At 37.5% G+C, this 21,433-nt stretch overlaps 2 protein-coding genes across 6 annotated transcripts; one reads left to right on the top strand and one right to left on the bottom strand.

The window, feature by feature from the left end:
• The first annotated feature begins 652 nt into the window (after positions 1-652).
• Positions 653-3,179, top strand: LOC106777279 (70 kDa peptidyl-prolyl isomerase-like). Its single transcript, XM_014664848.2, has 8 exons — positions 653-952; positions 1,070-1,273; positions 1,620-1,709; positions 1,804-1,979; positions 2,077-2,199; positions 2,312-2,456; positions 2,561-2,690; positions 2,819-3,179. The coding sequence occupies exons 2-8, from the start codon at positions 1,234-1,236 to the stop codon at positions 2,988-2,990; spliced, it is 876 nt and encodes a 291-aa protein (XP_014520334.1). The 5' UTR covers positions 653-952; positions 1,070-1,233; the 3' UTR covers positions 2,991-3,179.
• Positions 3,180-3,877: 698 nt separating this feature from the next.
• Positions 3,878-21,016, bottom strand: LOC106777816 (pentatricopeptide repeat-containing protein At5g27270-like). Of its 5 annotated transcripts, none has more exons than XM_014665586.2 (9): positions 20,995-21,016; positions 20,295-20,873; positions 18,292-19,708; positions 17,892-18,203; positions 15,480-15,584; positions 15,305-15,392; positions 15,094-15,215; positions 9,652-9,716; positions 3,878-5,789 (listed from the first exon to the last, which is right to left on the bottom strand). In XM_014665586.2, the coding sequence occupies exons 2-9, from the start codon at positions 20,832-20,834 to the stop codon at positions 5,226-5,228; spliced, it is 3,213 nt and encodes a 1,070-aa protein (XP_014521072.1). In that variant the 5' UTR covers positions 20,835-20,873; positions 20,995-21,016; the 3' UTR covers positions 3,878-5,225. The 5 variants fall into 5 exon arrangements, 4 of the variants coding, with proteins under 4 accessions (XP_014521072.1, XP_022631760.1, XP_014521073.1 ...); XM_014665587.2 differs by lacking the exon at positions 20,995-21,016 and having other exon boundaries at positions 5,481-5,603; positions 5,702-5,789; positions 20,295-20,926; XM_022776039.1 differs by lacking the exon at positions 20,995-21,016 and having other exon boundaries at positions 18,292-19,724; positions 20,295-20,416.
• Positions 21,017-21,433: the final 417 nt, after the last annotated feature.

Below are 21,433 nucleotides of genomic sequence, written 5' to 3'. Positions count from 1 at the left end.
TTGTAAATCATCACATATTTCTTTTGCGGAAGAATGAAACATATAATTTTTTCTTACTTCTGGAGTCATGGATTGCCACATCCAAGTCATAATTAAAGAATCTTCTCTATCCCACATTGAAAAATGTTTGTCATCTGGTGCTGGTCCTCCTCCATCTATATGATCAAGTTTGGAGCGACTCTTGAGAATCCTTAAAATACATTGACTCCATTGTAAGTAATTCTAACCATCCAACCACGAGGTACTTCCTATATTTGGTAAGTCATTGGGCACCCCCAAAAAAATACTTTTTTCTTCAGACATCTCGTATCCAAGAAAAAAAAAGGGCAAAAACATCAAACTCAGATCTACTCAAATAAAGGCCAAACGGGTCGTCACCAACCCAAGGAACAGAATCAGGAGGCTCCGGCGACCCTTCTGTGGCGGCGACAGCGAGTGGGTTTCACCGGAAAAAGAGGAGCAAAACATAAAAGTCAGATCTGCTCAAATACAGCCCAAACTAGTTGATCTGTTACAAGTTACAATAAATTTGAGATTTTGGATGGTTTAGTTTACATTGAATTGGTTTAATGAAATTGAGCTAAGTTTAATTAGTTGATTTAAAATAACTACCACCAATCTGCATTAAATGAAGCAGGTAGTGTTGTTGAATGAGCATACAGAATCTCGCACAATTAAGATGGGGCTTCATTTGTCAGAAGGTTCTGTTGACATGCAGATCATATCAACCTCAAGCAAGCAGAGACAAAATTATTTCATTTTGCTTGGGAAATCAGGGAACGTATATCTGTATGATGATAATTTGATTGAAAGATATCTGTTGCAGAGCCAGTCTAAGTCCACTCCTTCACTGCCAAAGGAAGTGGTTGTGAAGTTACCACTGTCAGATTCAAGCATCACTACAGCAAAATTCATCTCCAACAATCCCAATGCGTTTAGTTCTGATGACGAGGTAATGGGATAATGAAACTGTTCTGTTACAGTTAATGTACCAAATATATTTTAATTATTTTGACAATCTAATTATTCTGTATAATTCTATCGATTTTTCATTTTTTTGGTCACATAGTATTACAGCCAGCTGGTCAAGAATTACCCACCGCTTATTCCCATTGAAACAAATCTCAAAGATGGGATTAACCTCAGTGCTGCCAATTTCAGTGGATTTTCGAACATAAGAAACTTATACATAACTGGACACAGCAATGGAGCCATAACCTTTTGGGATGCGTCATGTCCCTTTTTCACCCCAATTTTGCAATTAAAGCAACAGGTGCGAATTTTATCCAAAGCAATTAGCTTGTGTCCAAATGTTAGCTTTATTTGTTTTTGGAAATCATCCTTATAAAGTGGACACTTTTTCCCTTTAATGAATACGATAGCATCAGTAAGAGTTTATGTTTCACATTCAGAAAGAAGACAGTTTTCATGTTTGTATAAATAATCTTGATTGCTAGCATTTCTCTTGGTTTTGTTAGTTCGTCTCTTGGAATATTAAAGGCACATCTGTTTTCTTTATAATGTATTAGCAACAGTAGAAAGTGATAACTTTCTCTTTTACACATAATTATTGTTTGATCTGCTTCCTTTAAAGATATGCATTAATTCCTTTGCTGCAGTGAAACTGATTGGGAAGCTACAAGATGGAACTGTTTTCACTAAGAAGGGCTATGACGATGAACAGCCTTTCGAGTTCAAAATTGATGAAGGTGACTGAAACAATCATATTAACCTCTTGAATCGCAAGTCCCTTTTTGCTTACATTGATATTTACTAAGCTGTATATTTTGATCGACCATTTAGAGCAAGTACTTGATGGACTTGAAAAAGCTGTGAAGAACATGAAGAAAGGTGAAATTGCATTGCTGATCATACAACCTGACTATGCTTTTGGTTCATCTGGGTCCCCTCAGGAATATGCTATTGTTCCTCCCAATTCAACTGTGTACTATGAAGTTGAGCTGCTTTCCTTTGTAAAGGTGAGAGAGCTATGTCTTCACCATTTTAAAGGATCTTTTAGGTTCGAATATGTTTGAAATATAGACTTTAATTACTGTAAACGGGGGTGCAATGTAGGAGAAGGAATCATGGGATCTGAATACACCAGAGAAGATTGAGGCAGCTGGGAAAAAAAAGGAAGAAGGGAATGCTTTATTTAAGGTTGGCAAATATGAAAGAGCGTCAAAGAGATATGAAAAGGTATCCCTATAAGGGCCAATAGATTTTATTTATGTTATGTTACTTGGCTATAGATAGTTATGATGTGGTCAGAATGAACTAACGACAGCTGTTCGTGCTCTGTTGGTGACAGGCCATGAAATTTATTGAATATGATTCTTCCTTCAGCGATGAGGAGAAACAGCAATCCAAGGCATTGAAAATCACATGCAATCTCAACAATGCAGCCTGTAAGCTGAAGCTAAAGGAGTACAAACAGGCAGAAAAGTTGTGTACGACTTCTTGTTGCATCGATGAATTCAAGAAAATTGAAAAAAAAATGAAAAAGAAATAGTGTGAATTGTCAACTGGTGACATCCCTGAGAGTTTCGTTTTATGACGTAGGCGTTGGAGCTTGATGGTAGAAATGTAAAAGCATTGTACCGGAGGGCACAAGCATATCTTCATCTTGTGGACTTGGATCTAGCTGAGAGGGACATTAAGAAAGCCCTGGAGATTGAGCCAGAGAACAGGTATGTCTTTGTTCCGAGTGTGACCAACTTGAAAATGTAGTTATATGCTTAGTTCCAGATACAACACAGTAATAGTTGTCCTAATGTATGAAATTTCTTTTTGTATTGACTCTGTTGGATGATATCAGGGATGTAAAGATGGAGTACAAAATTTTGAAGCAGAAAGTTAGAGAATTCAACAAGAAGGACGCACAGTTCTATGGCAGCAGCATGTTTGCTAAACTGAATAGACTAGAACGAGCAAGAACAGCAACATCAAAGCAGGAGCCTGTGCCAATGACTATTGACAGTAAAGCTTAATCTGGGAGCTATCTTTGTCTGTGGCCGTTTACGAACTACTAATACGATATTCTAATTAATGTGGCGTCTCCCATAAGTAGCTTTGCTCATGTCTTGTGTGATTTTCATATCTCTCTGCCGTCAGGTGTCGTCTTAAATATATGTACACTGATGATTAATAAGAAATGAAGTAAACCAAGTTTTGGTAAATTTTAAATGTCTCCTTCCCAGAAACACAGAAATTAGAGTTTACTTTTTAAACTTCCAAAATAGTATCAATAGTCCTTTCCTGTACGAAACGTGAAACTCTCGGTGGACGCAATAATTTGTCCTAGCTACGTATCACTTGTAAATTTAACTGAACATCAACCTTTCGAGCAATTCTTTACAACCTCGTTCTTGTCATCCAAATTGCATAAAACAATCTTCGTAAGAACCAAAGCAGAAGTTGTGAAAAAAGGAATCCGTAATTGACTTTTGCTTCTGTCTCCCTTGGTGATTGTTATCTCCTAATGATGCTCGTAATTTCGAACATTTCGTTTCATATATTTATTTTATTTTCAGAACACAATGATAATAGGTGATTAAAAATGATAGAAAGGAAATTGAAACTTTTTTGTGGTGGAGCTGGTTAATGGGTAGAGTGCAAAGTTAATTGTGTAACATACCATCGAGTATGTCCTGCACCTAAATAAATGTTGGGTTTACTCTGAAATGGAATTTTCAGAGTAAAGAGTACATTTTATAGTCAAGTTACATAGCATAGGACCTTTGGGCGACTCCAAGCCCTACAGGCCATGTTCATAAACAAATTTACAGCAGAAGCAATATATTTTTTTGCATTTGTGATGAAAAACGCATGAGCTTAAGTGGTTCAATTATGTGAAACAAGATCAAGCTACGTGAAAATTCTAAAACATTCATTACCAGAAACAAAATACTTTTAAGCATTAATAACAGGATTAAACATCCAATAATACAGCAGCCTCCAAAATAAGATTCTAAAACATACATTACCAGAAACAAAAGACTAAACAGTGTAGTAGTTGGGAAGTCTTCCATTTTAAGTGATAATCTATATAAAACAGGAGTAAACATCCAATAATACAGCAGCCTCCAAAATAAGATAAATATGTCCGTATAAAATAACTAATAGACAAGTCCATGAGGGCTCTCTACCAACATTTGTCTTTATATTTTCAAGCTCTATTTTATACCTGTAGTTTCTGCAAGACCGCAATACAAGTCAACCTCACAATCTTTAATTTTGTTCTTCAACCTCATTGTCGGTATCCTCAAAACTGGTTTCACAATCTTTAATTTTGTTCTTCAACCACGTCGGTATCTTCAAAACTGGTTTCTGTTGAGCTTCATCCACATAATTCCCTGCTGCTCAAATTTTGGAAACCAGAGTAATGGCTACCTCATTCAAGATAGAATCAACTGAAAATTGGAGAGATTTTAGGGATTGACGTTACTAGCAGAAAAAAAATACAGTTTATAACAGCAGCCTTCTCCAGATTGGTATTAAGGGTATATGATGTACAACAATACAACAACCCTTTGCCACTCCAACTAACCTCCTATTTATTCTACTAGTCACAGTTTAGTTAGTTACAACTGTACTGTGTTAGCTACAAGTGTATATGATCCCTATTCTTATCTGTACTCTTCTGTCTTCGCACATAAACTTGGGGTCTCATCACTTCAATACCGGCATTTCATCAGTTATAGAAACGGCTTGGAAGGAACATAGAACGCCACAAACTCTTTGTGCCCGGAGTCTACAATATCTTTAAGTCCACCTGATAGACTTACACCTTTCAAAGGAAGGTTCGGCAAGAAGAGCAGTCAAAAGGCAAAGGTTGCATAGCAACAGACATGGATCAGGTTCCCCCATTACTTGGTAAAAGTACTTATCATCGTTGCAGCAAAGACATTTGCATCAACAAAACCATTACCAGGTGGATTCGATTTAAATGTTTTAATTATTCTTTGTTCCATTATCAGATTGCTTAACTTACAGTTTCAAAGGAAGTTAGGCAGGAAGAGCAGTCAAAAGGCAAAGTTTGCATTCCAACAAACGCGGGTCACGTCCCCCTCACAACTTGGTAAATGTATCTGAACCAAGACTTCAACCATCGTTGCCAGTAAAAACATACATGCAGCATGCATAATAACCATTACCAGGTTGATTAGATTTATAAACATCTTTTTTCCATCATCAGAACGCTTTTCAAAGTACACACAAGTATCTCATGGAGTTTTCAATCTCTCTTCTGATCCAACTTCAAGATTCTTCAGGAATGGGATCCCCTTGTTGTTCATTGAAATTAATATTTCTTTAGCTTTGCTTTCCTTTCCAGCAGATCTGTAAAAATGCACAGCTGCACTCGTGATAAACCTGTCTCCTTTTGTTGACTCGTGTATACTTTCAAAAAAGTTTATTCCCTCTTCCACATATCCATATTTCAGGTAACCATTTAGCATTGTACGGTAACATACTAGATCAGGAACTAAACCAAAAGTTGATAGCTCATCATAAACCCTCTTCGCTTCCTCAATCAACCCAGCTTTTGTGAAAGCGTTAAGCAAAATATTAAAATGGACACAAGATGGTGGAATGCCTTTACTCTGCATAGCATGTAAAGTTTCTTCAGCTTTATGATAGTTCCTATTCCTCGTGTACCCTTGGATAAGGGAAAGATAAGTGAAAGAATCAGGCAAACAACCTTGCCTCTGCATGGCCTGGAAAATTTTATCTGTTTGGCGAAGATCTCCGGCACTAGCATATACATTGATCATGATATTGTAACTTATCTGCATTCACAAGCAAAGGCAAGGAATTAGCACTAAACTATATGATGCCTGAAATGCAACATATTCCTTGTTGTACAATGTTGGAAGCATGATAATGCACAACCAATGAACTACAAATAACCATTAACAGCATCTGACTACAATCAACATACAAATTGTGTTAAGAAAACACACGCACAAAAATATATTTCTGCTGTGTATAATGCACTCCTTTCATTGAACGCGAGCAAGCTATTTAAAATAGCCGTGTACATGCATCTAATTCTCTTGGAAAAAAAACTGGAAACACAACAAAAACAGAACGAAAATAAAAACAATACTGAATCACACCAGACTTATATCCTAGCAAAATAAAAACTAAAACGCAAACCAAACTAACCTCCCTACGACTCTACAATTTAAAAAACAAAGGAAATTATAAAAACATCCTTTTCTTAATTTAAGTTTATTTAACAAAATTCTCTTATAAATTTAAATTCTTCCTTCCTTCATTCCGATCAATTTTCTTAACTCCTAAAATGACACGATAGATAATGGCTTTGTGAATATATAAGCTATTTCTTTCTTGCTTTCTATGTGTTCAAGTTCCAATCTTCATTCATGGATGAAATGAAAACAGATATCAATATGATTGCTCCTCTCATGGTTGACTTGATTCTTTGTCAACTCAATTGTAAATCTATTGTCTACCCAGATTAGTACCTTTTCTTCTTTCATTATTTCCAAATTCTTTAATAGGTTTCTCAGCCATATTGCATGCCGAACACTCCAAGATGCTGCAACATACTCAGCCTCACACGTGGATAGTGCAACAATAGGTTGTTTCTTTGAGAGCCCAAATATATGTTGTATCTCCCATAAAGAAGACATTGCCTATTGTGCTCTTTTGATCATCCACATCTCTACACCAATCGTTGTTTGAATACTCACTAAGCCGATAGTTGTCCAACTTAATATACCATAATCCAAAAGACATAGTTCCCTTTACATACCTTAGTATATGCTTCAGTGCTTTCCAATGAGAATACCTTGGCTCCTCCGTAAAACGGCTTGTGACTCCTACACTAAGCATAAGGTCTGGCCTTGTGTTTGTTAAGTACATGAGACTCCCAATCAAACTATGATACTTACTTGAATCAGCACCATCCCGTTCTCCATTTTCTAATAGCTTCGTGTGAAGTTCCATTGGAATGGAAACTAGATTGCATTTTATCATCTTTGCCTTTTTCAATATATCTTTAGCATACTTCTTTTGAGACACAAAAATGCCTTTTGAGCTTTGGTTCACCTCCAGACTCAAAAAATATCTCATGATGCCAAGACCGGTCATTTTGAACTCTCTCTTCATCACTTCTTTAAATTCTTCAACTAGCTGGACTTTACTTCTCATGAAAATGAAATCATCCACATATAAAGCAACAAATAATATATTTGTTTTGTGCTTCTTTAGGTATAGAACATGTTCATACAGACATTGCTCATAACCATTTTTCTTGAAATAGGAATAAATACTTTCATTCCAGGCTCAAGGAGCTTGCTTTAGACCACAACACCTTCTTCAGCTTCAACACCTTTTCTTCTTCACCTCTTCTTGTGTAACCAAGAGGTTGTTTTACATGACTTTCTCCTCAAGAAAACATGAAGAAAAGCATACTTCACATCCATCTACTGAATCTTCCACCCTTGTTAAGCCGCTAGTGAAAATAATAGTCAGATTGTCTCATTCTAGTCACTGGAACGAATACTTCATCATAGTTAATTCCCTTTCCCTTTTGTTGTTTGTAGCCTTTCACCACAAGTCATGCTTTGTAGCACACCTCTCCTTCTGCATTGTTTTTCTTATTGTATACCACTTCATATAAATTGGTCGGGCTCCTTTAGGTAAATCTATCAGCTCCCAAGTTTCATTGTTTTCAATTTAGTTGATTTCCTCATCCATAGCTTTCTTCTATCTTCATCAAGCATGACTTCTTCAAATTTTACATCTTCTACACCTGTTAACAAACATGTTATATGTACCTCATCAATGGATTTATCCGAGCTCTTGCTAGTCATATCTTGCTTCAAGCACCTTTTCATTCGCTTTTACCTGGGCTACTAGACAACCATGCTTATCTTTTAAATACAATATGTTAGGTTCCTGGGTTTGGAACCTAACAAGAACTCACTCAAAAGATAGAAACAAAAAGAAGGAATGGGTTTTCTGTATTATACACAGTCAAAGAAACCTTTTTACAAGGAATGAGTTGGGAGCATAACCTCCCTGGCTGAGGGCATAACCCCTCTTTACAAGCTAAAAATGCCTGACTTTACACAAAGTATATTCGATATCCCCTACAGTGTTACAGGAGCAATATTTATTGCAACTCTGACCCACTCCCCTATTAGAACAGGAACCTTTACCCCCTAACCATTCGGTCCTGAACCCACACACCCTTGACCGTTCGGTCCTGCACAACACACCCTTAACACCGTTCGGTCCTGTACAACACCCCTTGACCGATCGGTCCTAAACCCAAACTATCTTATCATCTTGGATCCTAACATTACACCCCCCTGCCGAATAACCTTGTCCTCAATAATACCTCCTCTTCATCGGCTCCCTCCTCGTCCTCCGCCAATAATACCACCCTCAAACACCTCTCTGGACAATGGTGACCAGGACCGAATGGTCCATCACATCGAAAACATCTCCCCTTTTCCTTTCTCTTCAAGAACTCAGGACAGGGCAGGTTCCTCAGTGTTCGGCTTCGGTTGTCGCTTCCTCCAATACCGTTCGGTCTGCCCATACCGTTCGGTTGAGTGTTGACATTCGGCCCTTCTCTTCTCATCGATGCTATGCTTTCTACCCCGCTCGGTCGACTAGGATTAAGGTGACTGTTCTCGTTTCTTGTCACTGCCCCGACTGCTCGTTCCCAAGATTGCAAATTCTTGGTTGCATTCGCATTCCAACTTCACCCTCTTGCTCAGAGTGCAGCGTCCTCCATGTCTCTCGCGATTCTCATTGCCACCATCAGCTCTTGAGGATCGAGAATTCAAACCTACCCTTTAATGCCCTCGCGCAGTCCGGCGAGCAAATAGCCCAACACCTGCTCCTCTGACATGCCTCAGGCTAGCACCACCAATATCTCGAATTCGCGAATCTACTCATCTACGGTTCCCTCCTGTCGCAGCGTCGCCAGTCGTTCAAACACTGATCCCTGAATGAAACTGTGATGGTCGACGACGGTGAATGCCAGCGACTGTGGACAACCGGCAACAGTGGCCGGCGACGGTGGCCGGAGGCGGCGGACGGCCGACGACGGTGGCCGGTAGGTGGCAGCCAGCAGCGGACAGTGGCGGACAGAAACCAGAGCGGGATCAACCCGCTCTGATACCAAGTTGAATATAGTGAAAACTCCCTTGTGTTAAATACACACATAGGGTTCTCTATATATAATAGAAGAAGTATGGGCTAAGCCCAAAATACAAATAAGAAATATAAACAAACTAAATAAGAAATAACAACAAACTAACTAATAAAGATAAAAGATAAAGATAACATATTTAACACATCTAAATCTCATAGAATTAAAACTAAAAACGCAACAAAAACAGAATGAAAAAAAAAAAAGAAAAACTATACTGGAATCAAACCAGACTTATATCCTAGCAAAATAAAAACTAAAACGCAAACCAAACTAAACTCCTCGTGACTCTGCAATTTAAAAAATAAAAACAAAGGAAATTCAAAAACACCCTTGGAGTTTCTTTCTAGCAAAATATGATTTATTTAGCAAAACTATCACATACAAAAAGTAGAAAATGGACAAGGACGGGAAGATTTTTTGGGATGAAAATCTGGTGAAAATATCAAATTTACCTTTCCAGGCTTGATACCTTCTTTCTGCATTCTACTGAACAACTGGGAAGCTTCAAAAATCATACCTACAAAATTAAATAATTACAATTGCAAAACCCTAGGAAATCCAGTTGAAAATAAGACTTATTATTATTCTCAATCATGAAAAATACATTCTCATACCCTCTATTTGTAATATTCTAATTCTCCTATAAAGGGAAATAGAGAAACTAAGAAAACTAGGGAAAAATAAAATAGAATAAAAGATTACGTATCTATTTCCTCTAATTAGGAAGATTCGAAAGATATTATCTCAAATTACAACACTCCCCCTCAAGTTGGTAAATGAATATCAATCATTCCCAACTTGCCTACAAGATCTTGAAATCTACTCGGAGGAAGCCCTTTTGTAAAAATATCTGCTATTTGAAGTTCTATAGGAACATGAGTTGTAATCACAAAGCCTCTATCAAGATTATCTTTGATGAAATGTCTGTCAACTTCCATGTGTTTGGTTCTGTCATGCTGTACTGGATTATAGGTTATGCTCATAGCAGACTTATTGTCACAATGTAGTTGCACCAGGTGCTCCACTTTGACTTTAAGATCATCCAAAATGATTTTCATCCAGAGTCCTTCGCAAATTCCTTGAGCAAGGGCTCGAAGTTCAGCTTCGGCACTAGAACGGGATACTCTCTCTTGCTTTTTGCTTCTCCATGTTACCAGACTATCTCCAAGAAATACACAATACCCAGAAGTAGATTTTCTGATAGTAATAGAACCTACATAGTCAGCATCAGTATATATCTTCATAATCAATGTGTCTTCCCTTTTGAATAATAGCCCCTTTTGTGGACTTGACTTCAAGTATTGGAGAATTTTGTCAACTGCTTGCATGTGTCTCTCTCTTGTATCATGCATAAATTGGCTCACTACACTAACTGCATAAGCAATGTCTGGTCTTGTGTGTGATAGATCAATCAATTTTCCCTCCAATCTCTAATATTGGGCCTTCTCTACAGGAGAATTTTCTTCACTTCCAATTCTGTGATTTTGTTCTATAGGAACAGTTGAGGTTCTACATCCCAGCTTTCCTGTTTCTTTAAGGAGATCAAGTACATATTTCCTTTGGGAGATGAAAATTCCGTTCTTGGAGTAGGCCACCTCTATTCCAAGAAAATATTTGAGTTTTCCTAGGTCTTTCATTTCAAATTGAGCTGCTAATTTTTCTTTTAATGCCAATTTTTCTGTTTCATCATCTCCTGCAATAATCATATCATCCACATAGACAAGCAGTAAAGTGAGTTCACCTGTAGAAGAGTGCTTTATGAATAGAGTATGATCTCCTTGGCTTTGTCTGTATCCCAAGGAAACCATTGCTTTTGAAAATCTTCCAAACCATGCTCTGGGAGATTGCTTAAGACCATACAACGCTTTCTTCAGGAGGCATACCTTGTTTCTTTCATTTTTCACTTCAAAACCTGGGGGAATTTCCATGTACACTTCCTCATCTAGATCTCCATGAAGAAAGGCATTCTTCACATCCACCTGGTGTAAGTCCCATCCAAAATGGGCAGCCAAAGCGAGAATAACTCGAATTGTATTCATCTTTGTTACTGGGACAAATGTCTCCTCATAATCAATCCCATATGTTTGGGTATATCCTTTTGCCACCAATCTAGCTTTATATCTTTCTACTGTCCCATCTGCCTTATGTTTCACTGGGAATATCCTTCTACACCCTTCTGCCTTCTTGTCTCTTGGCTTATCAACAATCTCCCAAGTTGAATTTCTTTCTAATGCATTCATCTCTTCTTTCATGGCTTGATTCCAATATTCAAGTTTCATGGCCTCCTGGATTGAGGTAGGAATTTCTGTGGCATCAATGGCAGCAATAAAACTTTTGTGCTTATCAGAGAGATTGTTAGTGCAAACATACTGAGAAATAGGATATTTAGCACATGATCTTCTTCCCTTTCTCAATGCAATGGGTAAATCCTCAGTATTACTTACCTCCTCCTCATTGATATCTTCAGGGATCCTAACCTCCGGATTAGACAATTTTTCTTGCTCGAGAGTCGAAGTGGGTTGTTCTCTTCTTTCATATTTTTTGCCAAAAAATGTCTTCCTCTTCTTGCTTACTGTGGACTATGGTAGCTTCACTGCTCAGGTCTTGGGCATCTTGCAAACACAAACATGGTAATGACAAGAAGGAGAGTTCATCCACTTCAAGTGCTTTCTCCCCCTGAAGTGGTGGACTGACAAAAAAGGATTTTGTTTCATGAAAGGTGGCATCCATGGTGATAAAGACGCGACGACTCTGAGGATGATAACATTTGTACCCTATTCTATTAGAAGGATACCCAATAAAGACACATTTAAGAGCTCTGGGATCTAATTTACCACAGTTAGGAAGGTGAGAGTGAACAAAAACAACACATCCAAAGACTCGACTAGGTAGACTCGTTATTAGGAAAGAAGAAGGAACAAAAGACAATAGAGACTCTATAAGACTAATGCCATTTAAGATACGAGTGGGTAACCTGTTGATGAGATATGTGGCAGTTAACACAACTCCCCAGTAATTTTTTGGAATAGACATTTGAAAAAGAAGAGCTCTAGTTACCTCAAGAAGATGACGATTCTTTCTTTCAGCAACCCCATTTTGTTGAGGGGTGTTAACACATGCTAGTTCATGAACAATACCATTATGAGACAAAAATTGAGAAATTTATGATTCACATATTCAGTACCATTATCAGACCTAATTCTTTTGATATTTTTTCCAAATTGAGTTTGGACAAGACGGAAAAAATCAACAAAAATTTGAAAAGTTTTGGATTTATTTTTCATAAGGTATGTCCACGTGACACGGGTACAATCTTCAATAAAGGTAACGAACCATTTGGCTCCGGAAATAGAATCTATGACAGGACCCCAAACATTAGAGTGAATTAAATCAAATGGAGAAATACTCTTTATTACTAATAGGATAAGATGCATGATGGTGTTTTGACAATTGACAAATATCACAATTAAAAGACTCAACAAACTCCTTGGTAAACAAATGGGGAAACAAGGACTTGATAAGACTAAATGACGGATGCCTGGATGCCCAAGCCTTCGATGATGTAACCATATTTGAGATTTTGCCCACGTCTAATATGTAGCTTACTGACTCATGATTTGTGTGTTGCTTTGGTCATCAAACTCTAAAAAATACAACCCACTTTGCTCCTTAGCAGTTAACATCGTCTTCCCCGTGGCAAGGTCCTGAAAAACACAGTAAGTTGGAAAAAATACTACTGAACAATTTAAATACTTTGTGAGCTTTTGCACAGAGATAAGACTATTATCTAATTGAGGAGCATGTAAAACATGCTTCAATATAATAGATGAGTCCAAAAATATATTCCCAGAGCCGCATTCAGGTATACCCTTACCATTTGCAACCGTAATAAGTTGTTCTTTGTTGCTTTTTCCATGAGTCGAAATACCCACTAAAAGCTATCATATGATCAGTTGCACCCGAATCAAGGATCCAAATACCTTGAGACACATGACCAACAGTATTGAGACAAATCTTACCTTTTATGGACAGAGTACATGATCCAAAGGGCTTACTCATTGTTTCAGTCATTGCTTCCAAGCGCTCAAGTTTCTCCTTATAAGCTTTCATATCAAGATCTGGTGGTGGTGGTGGACTAGACTGGGAAGGACTAGATTGATTGGTGGCTTCCCGTTCTGAGGTAGTATGATTTACCCATTTTTGAGCAGGCCCTTTGTTGTTTCCCATACGCTCGAGAACATTCTTTCTTCCATGGAGTTTGAAGCATGTTTCCTTTGTATGTCCAGATCTTTTACAGTATAAACAATAGTCCCCATGAGTACCTCTTTCAAACGTTTTTCCCCCAGCATTTGTTCCCTTGTGGACTCCCTTTCCAATTGTCATGGCAAAACCTGTGTTGTAGATCCCTCCATGAAGCATGACAGTTCTCCGAGTTTCTTCTCCTCTTACCATAAAAAAAACTTCTAACAGGGGTGGTAATTTTTCTCTTCCAAAAATTTGAACCCGGATTGGGTCGTACTCATGATTTAGGTCCTGGAGAAATTTAAAGATTTTTTCCCCTTTAATGAATTCAACAAGAGCAGCAATATCTATTTTACACATTTTTATTGTTTGGATCAGATCGAGTTCCATCCAAATACCATTCAGGATTCCGAGATATTCTGTTACGGAAAGGGAGCCCTATTTTGTATTAAGTATCCTGTTCTTGATATCATAGTAAGCAACAAGATCCTTTTTTAATCATCCCATATTTCTTTTGCAGAAGAATGAAACATATAATTTTCCCTTATCTCAGGAATCATGGATTGCCACATCCAAGTCATAATTAATGAATCTTCCTTGTCCCAAATTGAAAAATGAGTATCGTCTGGTCCTGGGTCCTCCTCCATCTATGTGATCAAGTTTTTAACGACCCTTGAGAATCCTTAGAATAAATTGGCTCCATTGTAAGTAATTCTGACCATCCAACCAAGAGGTACTTCCTATATTTGGTAGGTCATTAGGTACCCCCAAGGAATACTTTTTTCTTCAGACATCCCGTACCCAAGAAAAAAGAGCAAAAACTTCAAACTTAGATATACTTAAATAAAGGCCAAACGGGTCGTCACCAACCCTTGGAACAGACCCAAGAGGCTCCGACGACCTTTTTGTGTTGGCGGCGGCGGCGAGTGGGTCACACCAAGAAAAAAGGAGCAAAACTTAAAACTCAGATCTGCTCAAATACAGCCCAAACGAGTCGTCACCAACCCTAGGAATAGACTAGGGGGCTCCGACGACCCTGTCTGTGGCGGCGGCGGTGAGTGGGTCTCGCCGGAGGTGGGCGCGTGGGCTACACGCGCCGACGACGGCGCGTGGCGGCTCCTCTCACGGAGCGACTTCCGACGTTGTGATTGCCGGTGTTGGGCACACCTTTCGGCCCTATCAAAGACCCCAACCAGCGACGGCGGCAGTGGCGGTGGTCGGACAGCGACAACGGTGCGGTTTGTTGCAGCAGAATCTAGCCCCTAAGATCAGGAGCTCTGACACCAAGTTGAAAATAAGACTTATTATTATTCTCAATCATGAAAAATGCATTCTCATACCCTCTATTTGTAATAATCTAGTTCTCCTAAAAAGGAAAATAGGAAAACTAAGAAAAAATAAAATAAAATAAAAGATTACATATCTATTTCCTCTAATTAGGAAGATTCTAAAGATATTATCTCAAATTACAACAAATACCAAACATGAAAAAGTAAAAAAATAATATTTGAGCTCTCCATTTTATTTTGAATCATACATTCATTTCAGATACTATTAGTGAAGATGAATTATGGACATGAATTCCAGCCAGACACAACGTTGCATTCAGAATTATCACAATTCATCTAGGTTCAGGTAAAAAGGTCAAATACCAGCTTTCCCATAATAGCCTATCAAATTCATGTATGTTTTTTCATCCAGCGGGACATCAAATGAGCTAGCTTTGTTGAACATCTCTACTGCTCTATCCAACTTCTGATCTTGTCCATAGACACTGTGTCATCAGTTTAACATTACATCAAAAAACCAGTATACCCAAGATATGAAACTTCCAATTCGAAAACAGCCTATCAAAACTATAACCTTATCATTGTGTTGAATGTTTCAATTGATGGAGCAACACCAGAGGAATTCATGCGGTCAAAAATACTGGATGCAAATTGCAATTTGTCTGCAACACCAAAAAAATAAACATATAAATAAGCAAGGCTCCAGTTTCATTTACCTCTCCTATTCATGCAGGATGCTTGATATCAACCTGCTTCAAGCATGGCCTTGATAAAGGTGTTGTAAGCCACAGTGTCAAGCTCCAGGTTGTCTTTAAGACTGCTATAGATAAAATTCTCAGCCTCCAGATGTTTTCCTGGAAAAGAACTAGGCAATAAATTATCTACCAAATGCCAAATAACAAAAAGTGCGTCACTTCCACATTTTCAGAAAATAACAGGTATGTATGACTTTTAACAATTCCATGTGATAATAGACATCTTAAAAATAAAATCTAATTCCCATGCACTAAATGCAACAGGACGCCAGCATCTCCTTAAATGCAGTAAATTACTATAGGAATTGCTGAAAGGAAGTCAATTAAATTTGAAAACACAACTTCAGTAAACAAGAGAAGCAATCTTTAATATTTGTGGATAAAAGAAGAAATTCACAGTGCACTTGATTTGAGGAAAATGAAGTGGAAAAACGCTTTCCTACAACTTTTATCGCTTGTCCAATATTGGGGAGATGTGCAGGGGAGGGCAAAGTGATCTAAAATTTTGGAATGTGCTGCAAAACCTATCCTTGAGATTTTAGTTAACCTCCTTTCTTCTCTAATATTGCTATCAATTTCTGTCCCATCCACTCATACCCCCTATTCCTATCCCCTCCTTTGAAACAAAGGAATTGTAAGATAAAAGGATAAGAGCGATAAGAAAATAAGACTACAAACAAAAACTCAACCAAAAGAAAAATTAAAAAAAATTAATGGAAGAAAGCTACCTAGTCCTTAAACATATTTACAAGTAAAACCCCTTTAAAAATATCATGATCCATAATTGGATGAAAACAAAATGATCACTCACTAAGCTTTTCCTAATGAAACATCAACCAAGTTCAAATCAAATGCATCAAACAATAGCACAAGCATCAGATCACCAAAAAGCTTCTTACTTCTACCAGATCCCACAAAACTGATCATACTGGTCCAAGAACCCAGGACATAACCAAAACACTCAGAAGACGATAACCAAATGATTTCCATCAAGAAGCAGATACACAGGACAGTGCAAAAACATAAAGACTGAGCTTGCATCATAACAGACATATTAGACAAAATAGTCTCATGCACCCTACAACATGTCACTCATTTTAATTTTATTAAGCTTGCCTGTCCAAATAAAGGAATTTTTCCTGGAGGGGATGAGTGCATGATTGAAAATAATTAGTATTAGTTATTAGAGAATAAAAATACTTTGAAATTTGTAGACTAGAATTTACTTACTGTATGTTTCTTTTATTTGCAATCAAAGATTGTATTTTCTTATATTTGCAATTGTAGTTTGGCTGAAATTGAACTTCAATTGATAACTCAATCAATCCCTTCAAAGTCCAAGCCAAAGAGATGGAAGAGAAGAGTCCGAAAACGCATGGTTTCTCAAGGAGCACGGAAAGGGTGAACAAGAAAGATCAAACCTCCTATCTCAACCAAATAGAGGAATATTCTAGATCTAGGATTTGAATTTAAATTTTGAATTTCCCTCTTCATTTGAATTTGAATTTTGACACCTGTGGTTAATATAGTATAATCTTGCTTCTTTCTAAAACAATAGAGCATATGTATTTTAGGAAACTGATTATCTTTCGTTTGAGTCTTATCATGAGATCCTTGGAATTCAAGTGGTGAATCTCCCTTGTACTTATAGAGTTAATGTCAAGTGGAGTGTTCTTCTTTTCAACTTGTCCTCCATCTTTTCTATTTCCTTTTGTTACATTCATGTTTTAATTGTTTTTATGCTTTTATATTCTCACCACTTATGCTCTCGATTTTGTTTCATATATTTGTTCATATGTTCAACTTGAAAAAGAGAATGATTTTATTATTTTCATTCATGACAATTACATTCTCCTTACTTCTATTTGTAGCAATGTAATCTTCTAAAAAAAGGGAAATAAGGAAACGATTTACTAAAAAATAATCTAGAAGATCATACACCTATTTTCTCTAATTAGGAAGATTTTATAGATATTTTCTCTAATTAAGAAGATTCTATAGATATTTCCTCTAATTACAACAGTTTTTATCATGATCTAAATTCATTCCACGTTCTTGTGTTGCTTGAATATATGGATTAAAGCCTCTCATGACTACTTCATGTTTAAGTCAACGATGAGATTCACTCTATGGTATGAAAGCTCCCAAGCATATTCATCCTCTATCATTTGGTTTCAAAGCATGCAGGCCATGCCTTATGCCAACTCTATTGGTTTCACACAAAGCTTAATGAGTATTTTAAAGACATGGAAACTACCATGTTTAAAGCTCTATCCAAAATCACTACAGTATTTTACAGCACTTTGCTAACATACGAATTACAGATTGTAAAACAATTATTTTGTTGCATGAATCTGGTTGATTCATGGGTCACACTCAAGTTAATTTACTTTTGAAGGGCCATACCTCCATTGGTCAAAGAATTTACAGCAATGCTCATTCCAACAGCGCCTAGATCATGTCCTTCCTCAGTCACTTGCTTGTATAGCAAATATGCTTTCTCTTGTTTACCACATTTAGCATATGCATTGATCATAGAGTTATACAGCAGTTTACTAGATGTGGAGGGATTTACATATTCCGCAAACATATCTTCAGCTTGTTTCAGCATTTGTCGTTTGCCATAATGGCTAATTAGAGATGCTACAGTGGCTTCTTCCATTCTGCAGCGAAGCTTAATCAATTGATCATTAAGCAATTCTGCTTTACTGATTTCTCCTGGAAAAAGAAAACTTTATGTTGGAAATGGAAATTTCAAAAAAAGTATCAAAGAATGTGGTATACGATCAATTTTACATAGACATACCTTCTTTACACAAATTGATGATGAGTTGACTAACAACTTTTGATCCCCCAGCAGCATAACCCAACAACAGTTTTAGTAATAATTTTGTNCCGCTGAAGTTGTCATTTTTCAGAAATAAACTGAGCATCAGCCCAAGAGCTGTGNCATCAANTTTGTCAATGGGCTCAATGGCCACAAGTTCATCATTAGATTGTGCATCCCCCTTATCTTCACAGAGAATCCAATAAAATGTCTTAAAGAATTTATCACTTTGAAAAGATTCATTCTCAACCATCTGATTTGTCAACTGCTCCGCTTCAGGCAGCATGCCCTCCTTACAGTAAACCTTCATAACTGTTCTATAAAGCTCCTTGTCAAAAACCATNCCATCCTCCCTTATTTGGATAATGAACTCCTTCGCCTTATTCATCAAATTAAGACCCACATACAAACTGAGCATATCATTACAGGAACCAGCATCAGGTGGACCTGTTTTGGAGAGAGCTAGAAATGTTCCTTCAGCAGATACTACATCTTCTTTCATCACATAGCACTGCAGCAGCACAATATATGCAAATCGAGAGAACCATATGTTGCTAGACTTCATGAGTTCAATAACTTGTAAGGCTTTGTCTACATTTCCTGAAGTAAGATGGACTTGAGCCATTGCCAAATATGTTTTCTCACTGGTGAGTTGACCACGCTGATTTGTCTCTTCAAATGCTTTGTGAGCATCCTCATATAGGCCAAGTTTTCCATAAATTCTTATAAGTAAACCATATATGACTTCATCAGCAGGAATTTTGTTGCTTACCATTTGTGAAAAAATGGACAGGGCTCTAGGGTAGTCCTCATATTTGTAATATAAAGATAAAAGTGAAGCACAAGTGTANTGACTAGGAATTATCCCTCGAAAAATCATATCCTCATATAGTCTTTGCACTTCATCTCTGTTGCCACTTTTAGCACTTAAATTTATAAGCAGATTATATGTTACCTCCTCAGGAACAACTCCATTACTCCTCATCTCATCAAAAGTNTTGAAAGCATCTTCATACAGCCCTTCTTTGACAAGTGAGCTGATGGATACTGTATAAGTAAAACTATTAGGTATCACCCCTTTTTCCAACATATCCTTCCACATCTGTACAACCTCTCTATGGAGTGATTTCTTTTGCAAAGAAGACATCATAAAGTTGAAGACAGCAACAGATAGAATTGTTCCCCTTTCTTTTACAGCAGAATAAAAAGACAGCATAGCCCTGTGGCGTCCCCATCTGGCATACGAACAAAGCATTGTACCACAAGCAATTTCATCTGGCTCACAATCCATATCGAGCATCTCCAAGAAGATCTCTTCTGCCAGTTTCAGCTTTCCAACTTGCCCATATAAGCGCAATACTATTGTGTAGACAACTACACTTGGTCTGTAGCTCAGCTGTTTAGGCACCAAACTATCAATTCACTATATCAATCTCTAAAGTTTGGAGGAAAACAATATAAAATGAAACAATATTTTATTACACTCTTTATCCTTTACTATATTATGATTTTTCGAATTTAGTCCCCAATTGTTTTTTCTCTCAGGTTTCGTTCTAACTTTTTAATCATGTAATTTATAACTTGCATCCAATATTTAATGGAAAAGCAGATGTGTAAGTAGAGTGATGAGGTGGATGTGCCTTACACTGTCACATTTTGAACTGTTTCTATTCCCATAAGAAGAGGTGAGCATCCCATATTTCAACAAGATGGAAGTTATTATTTACAATAATAACAACCTATTCACTCTGCATTCTTCTATATTTCTTTTTTACTTAAATTTTCAAATTTTTAATAAAACAAATTTAAACTTTTTTCTAAAATTATTAATTCCCAACCAAGCATATCTATAGGAATAACATTTTTAAGCATAACATCCGAAGGGGTATGGTTAGGGAATAAAAAATTGGGCATTGTTATTACATTACGGTTTACACTTTCTATTTTCTCCAATTTATTAGTAAACAAAGAGAAGGAGGAACCTGCAATTTCATCCAAGAAAAGAAGTCTCTGACTTGCCTCCACCCCTTTTGCTCCTTGAGCACGACGCACATCTCCTTGAAGCTGAGTTTTCCGACAAAGGAAGTCATTTCCATCCTCATGTCGAAGTCGCCGTCAACTTTCTGGGAGAGAGAGCGCACTTTCTTTATTGCGGCCACGACGTGCTTGCCGTAGAGGTGACCATTGCGGTCATCTTGCAAGTACAGGAGCATCTGCTCGGGGGTTCTCTTTATCCACCTCGGCGTCTGCGCCTGCGGGCCCTGGTTCCGCCGCAGAATGCTCTGGTACGCCGCCTTCTTCTTTATGATGCGCCGCGCGTTGTCGTCGGAAAGAGGCGTCTTTGGGTTTCTCGTTCGCGGCTTCGGCCGCGTGGGGTCACCGAAACTCGGGGACCACGGGTCGTGCTGGATGGAGCAGCGAATGAGAAGGGGAGGGGGTCTCTTTTTCTTTTTCTTTTCCATAAGGGAATGGGGTTTTGAAGGTAGAGTCAAGTAGAGGAAAGGGGATTTCAAACACTCCATCAACGTATCAACGTGCAGCTGCTCCCTCAAACACTTAACCTGACATTAAATTCTGGTTAAACACGCGCGCACGCACACATAACTTATACCAAAATTTACTATTGAAAATAGAAAGCATTAAAGGTTTATTTGATTTAAAAATAAGTTAACAAATTCTCACCAAAGTGAATAATCCCGATATGCCGTTTTGTTATGTTCTTATCTGCTGCCATTTTGTTATGGACATCTCTTAATTTATATTTAATATTACAGTTTCCTTCCTATCTTAGAAGGTGCACTGTTTACACACTTCTATTGACTAGAAATTAAAAATTAATTTTATCATTGCAGAAAAATTAATGATAATATTATTTATATGTAAAAAAATAATCATACCTTGAAGAAAATTATGATTGTTGATACATAGAAGAAAAGAAGCAAACTCGTTTGGGTCGTGCCACGTACCAATGGGACCCACATGGAAATCTTCTTCTGCCACGTGTACGTCAACCTGTCTGATGAAAACGGTAACCTTTTCGAACAAACAACGTCATCGTTTGTTTCGTTAATTCGTAGTTTTTGTCTTTTGTTTGACGGAAAGGGTAACGAAGGACTAAGTC

This window comes from Vigna radiata, chromosome 11, assembly GCF_000741045.1.
Source record: "Vigna radiata var. radiata cultivar VC1973A chromosome 11, Vradiata_ver6, whole genome shotgun sequence".
NCBI lineage: Eukaryota > Viridiplantae > Streptophyta > Magnoliopsida > Fabales > Fabaceae > Vigna > Vigna radiata.
This window is presented reverse-complemented; position numbering and strand designations above follow the sequence as displayed.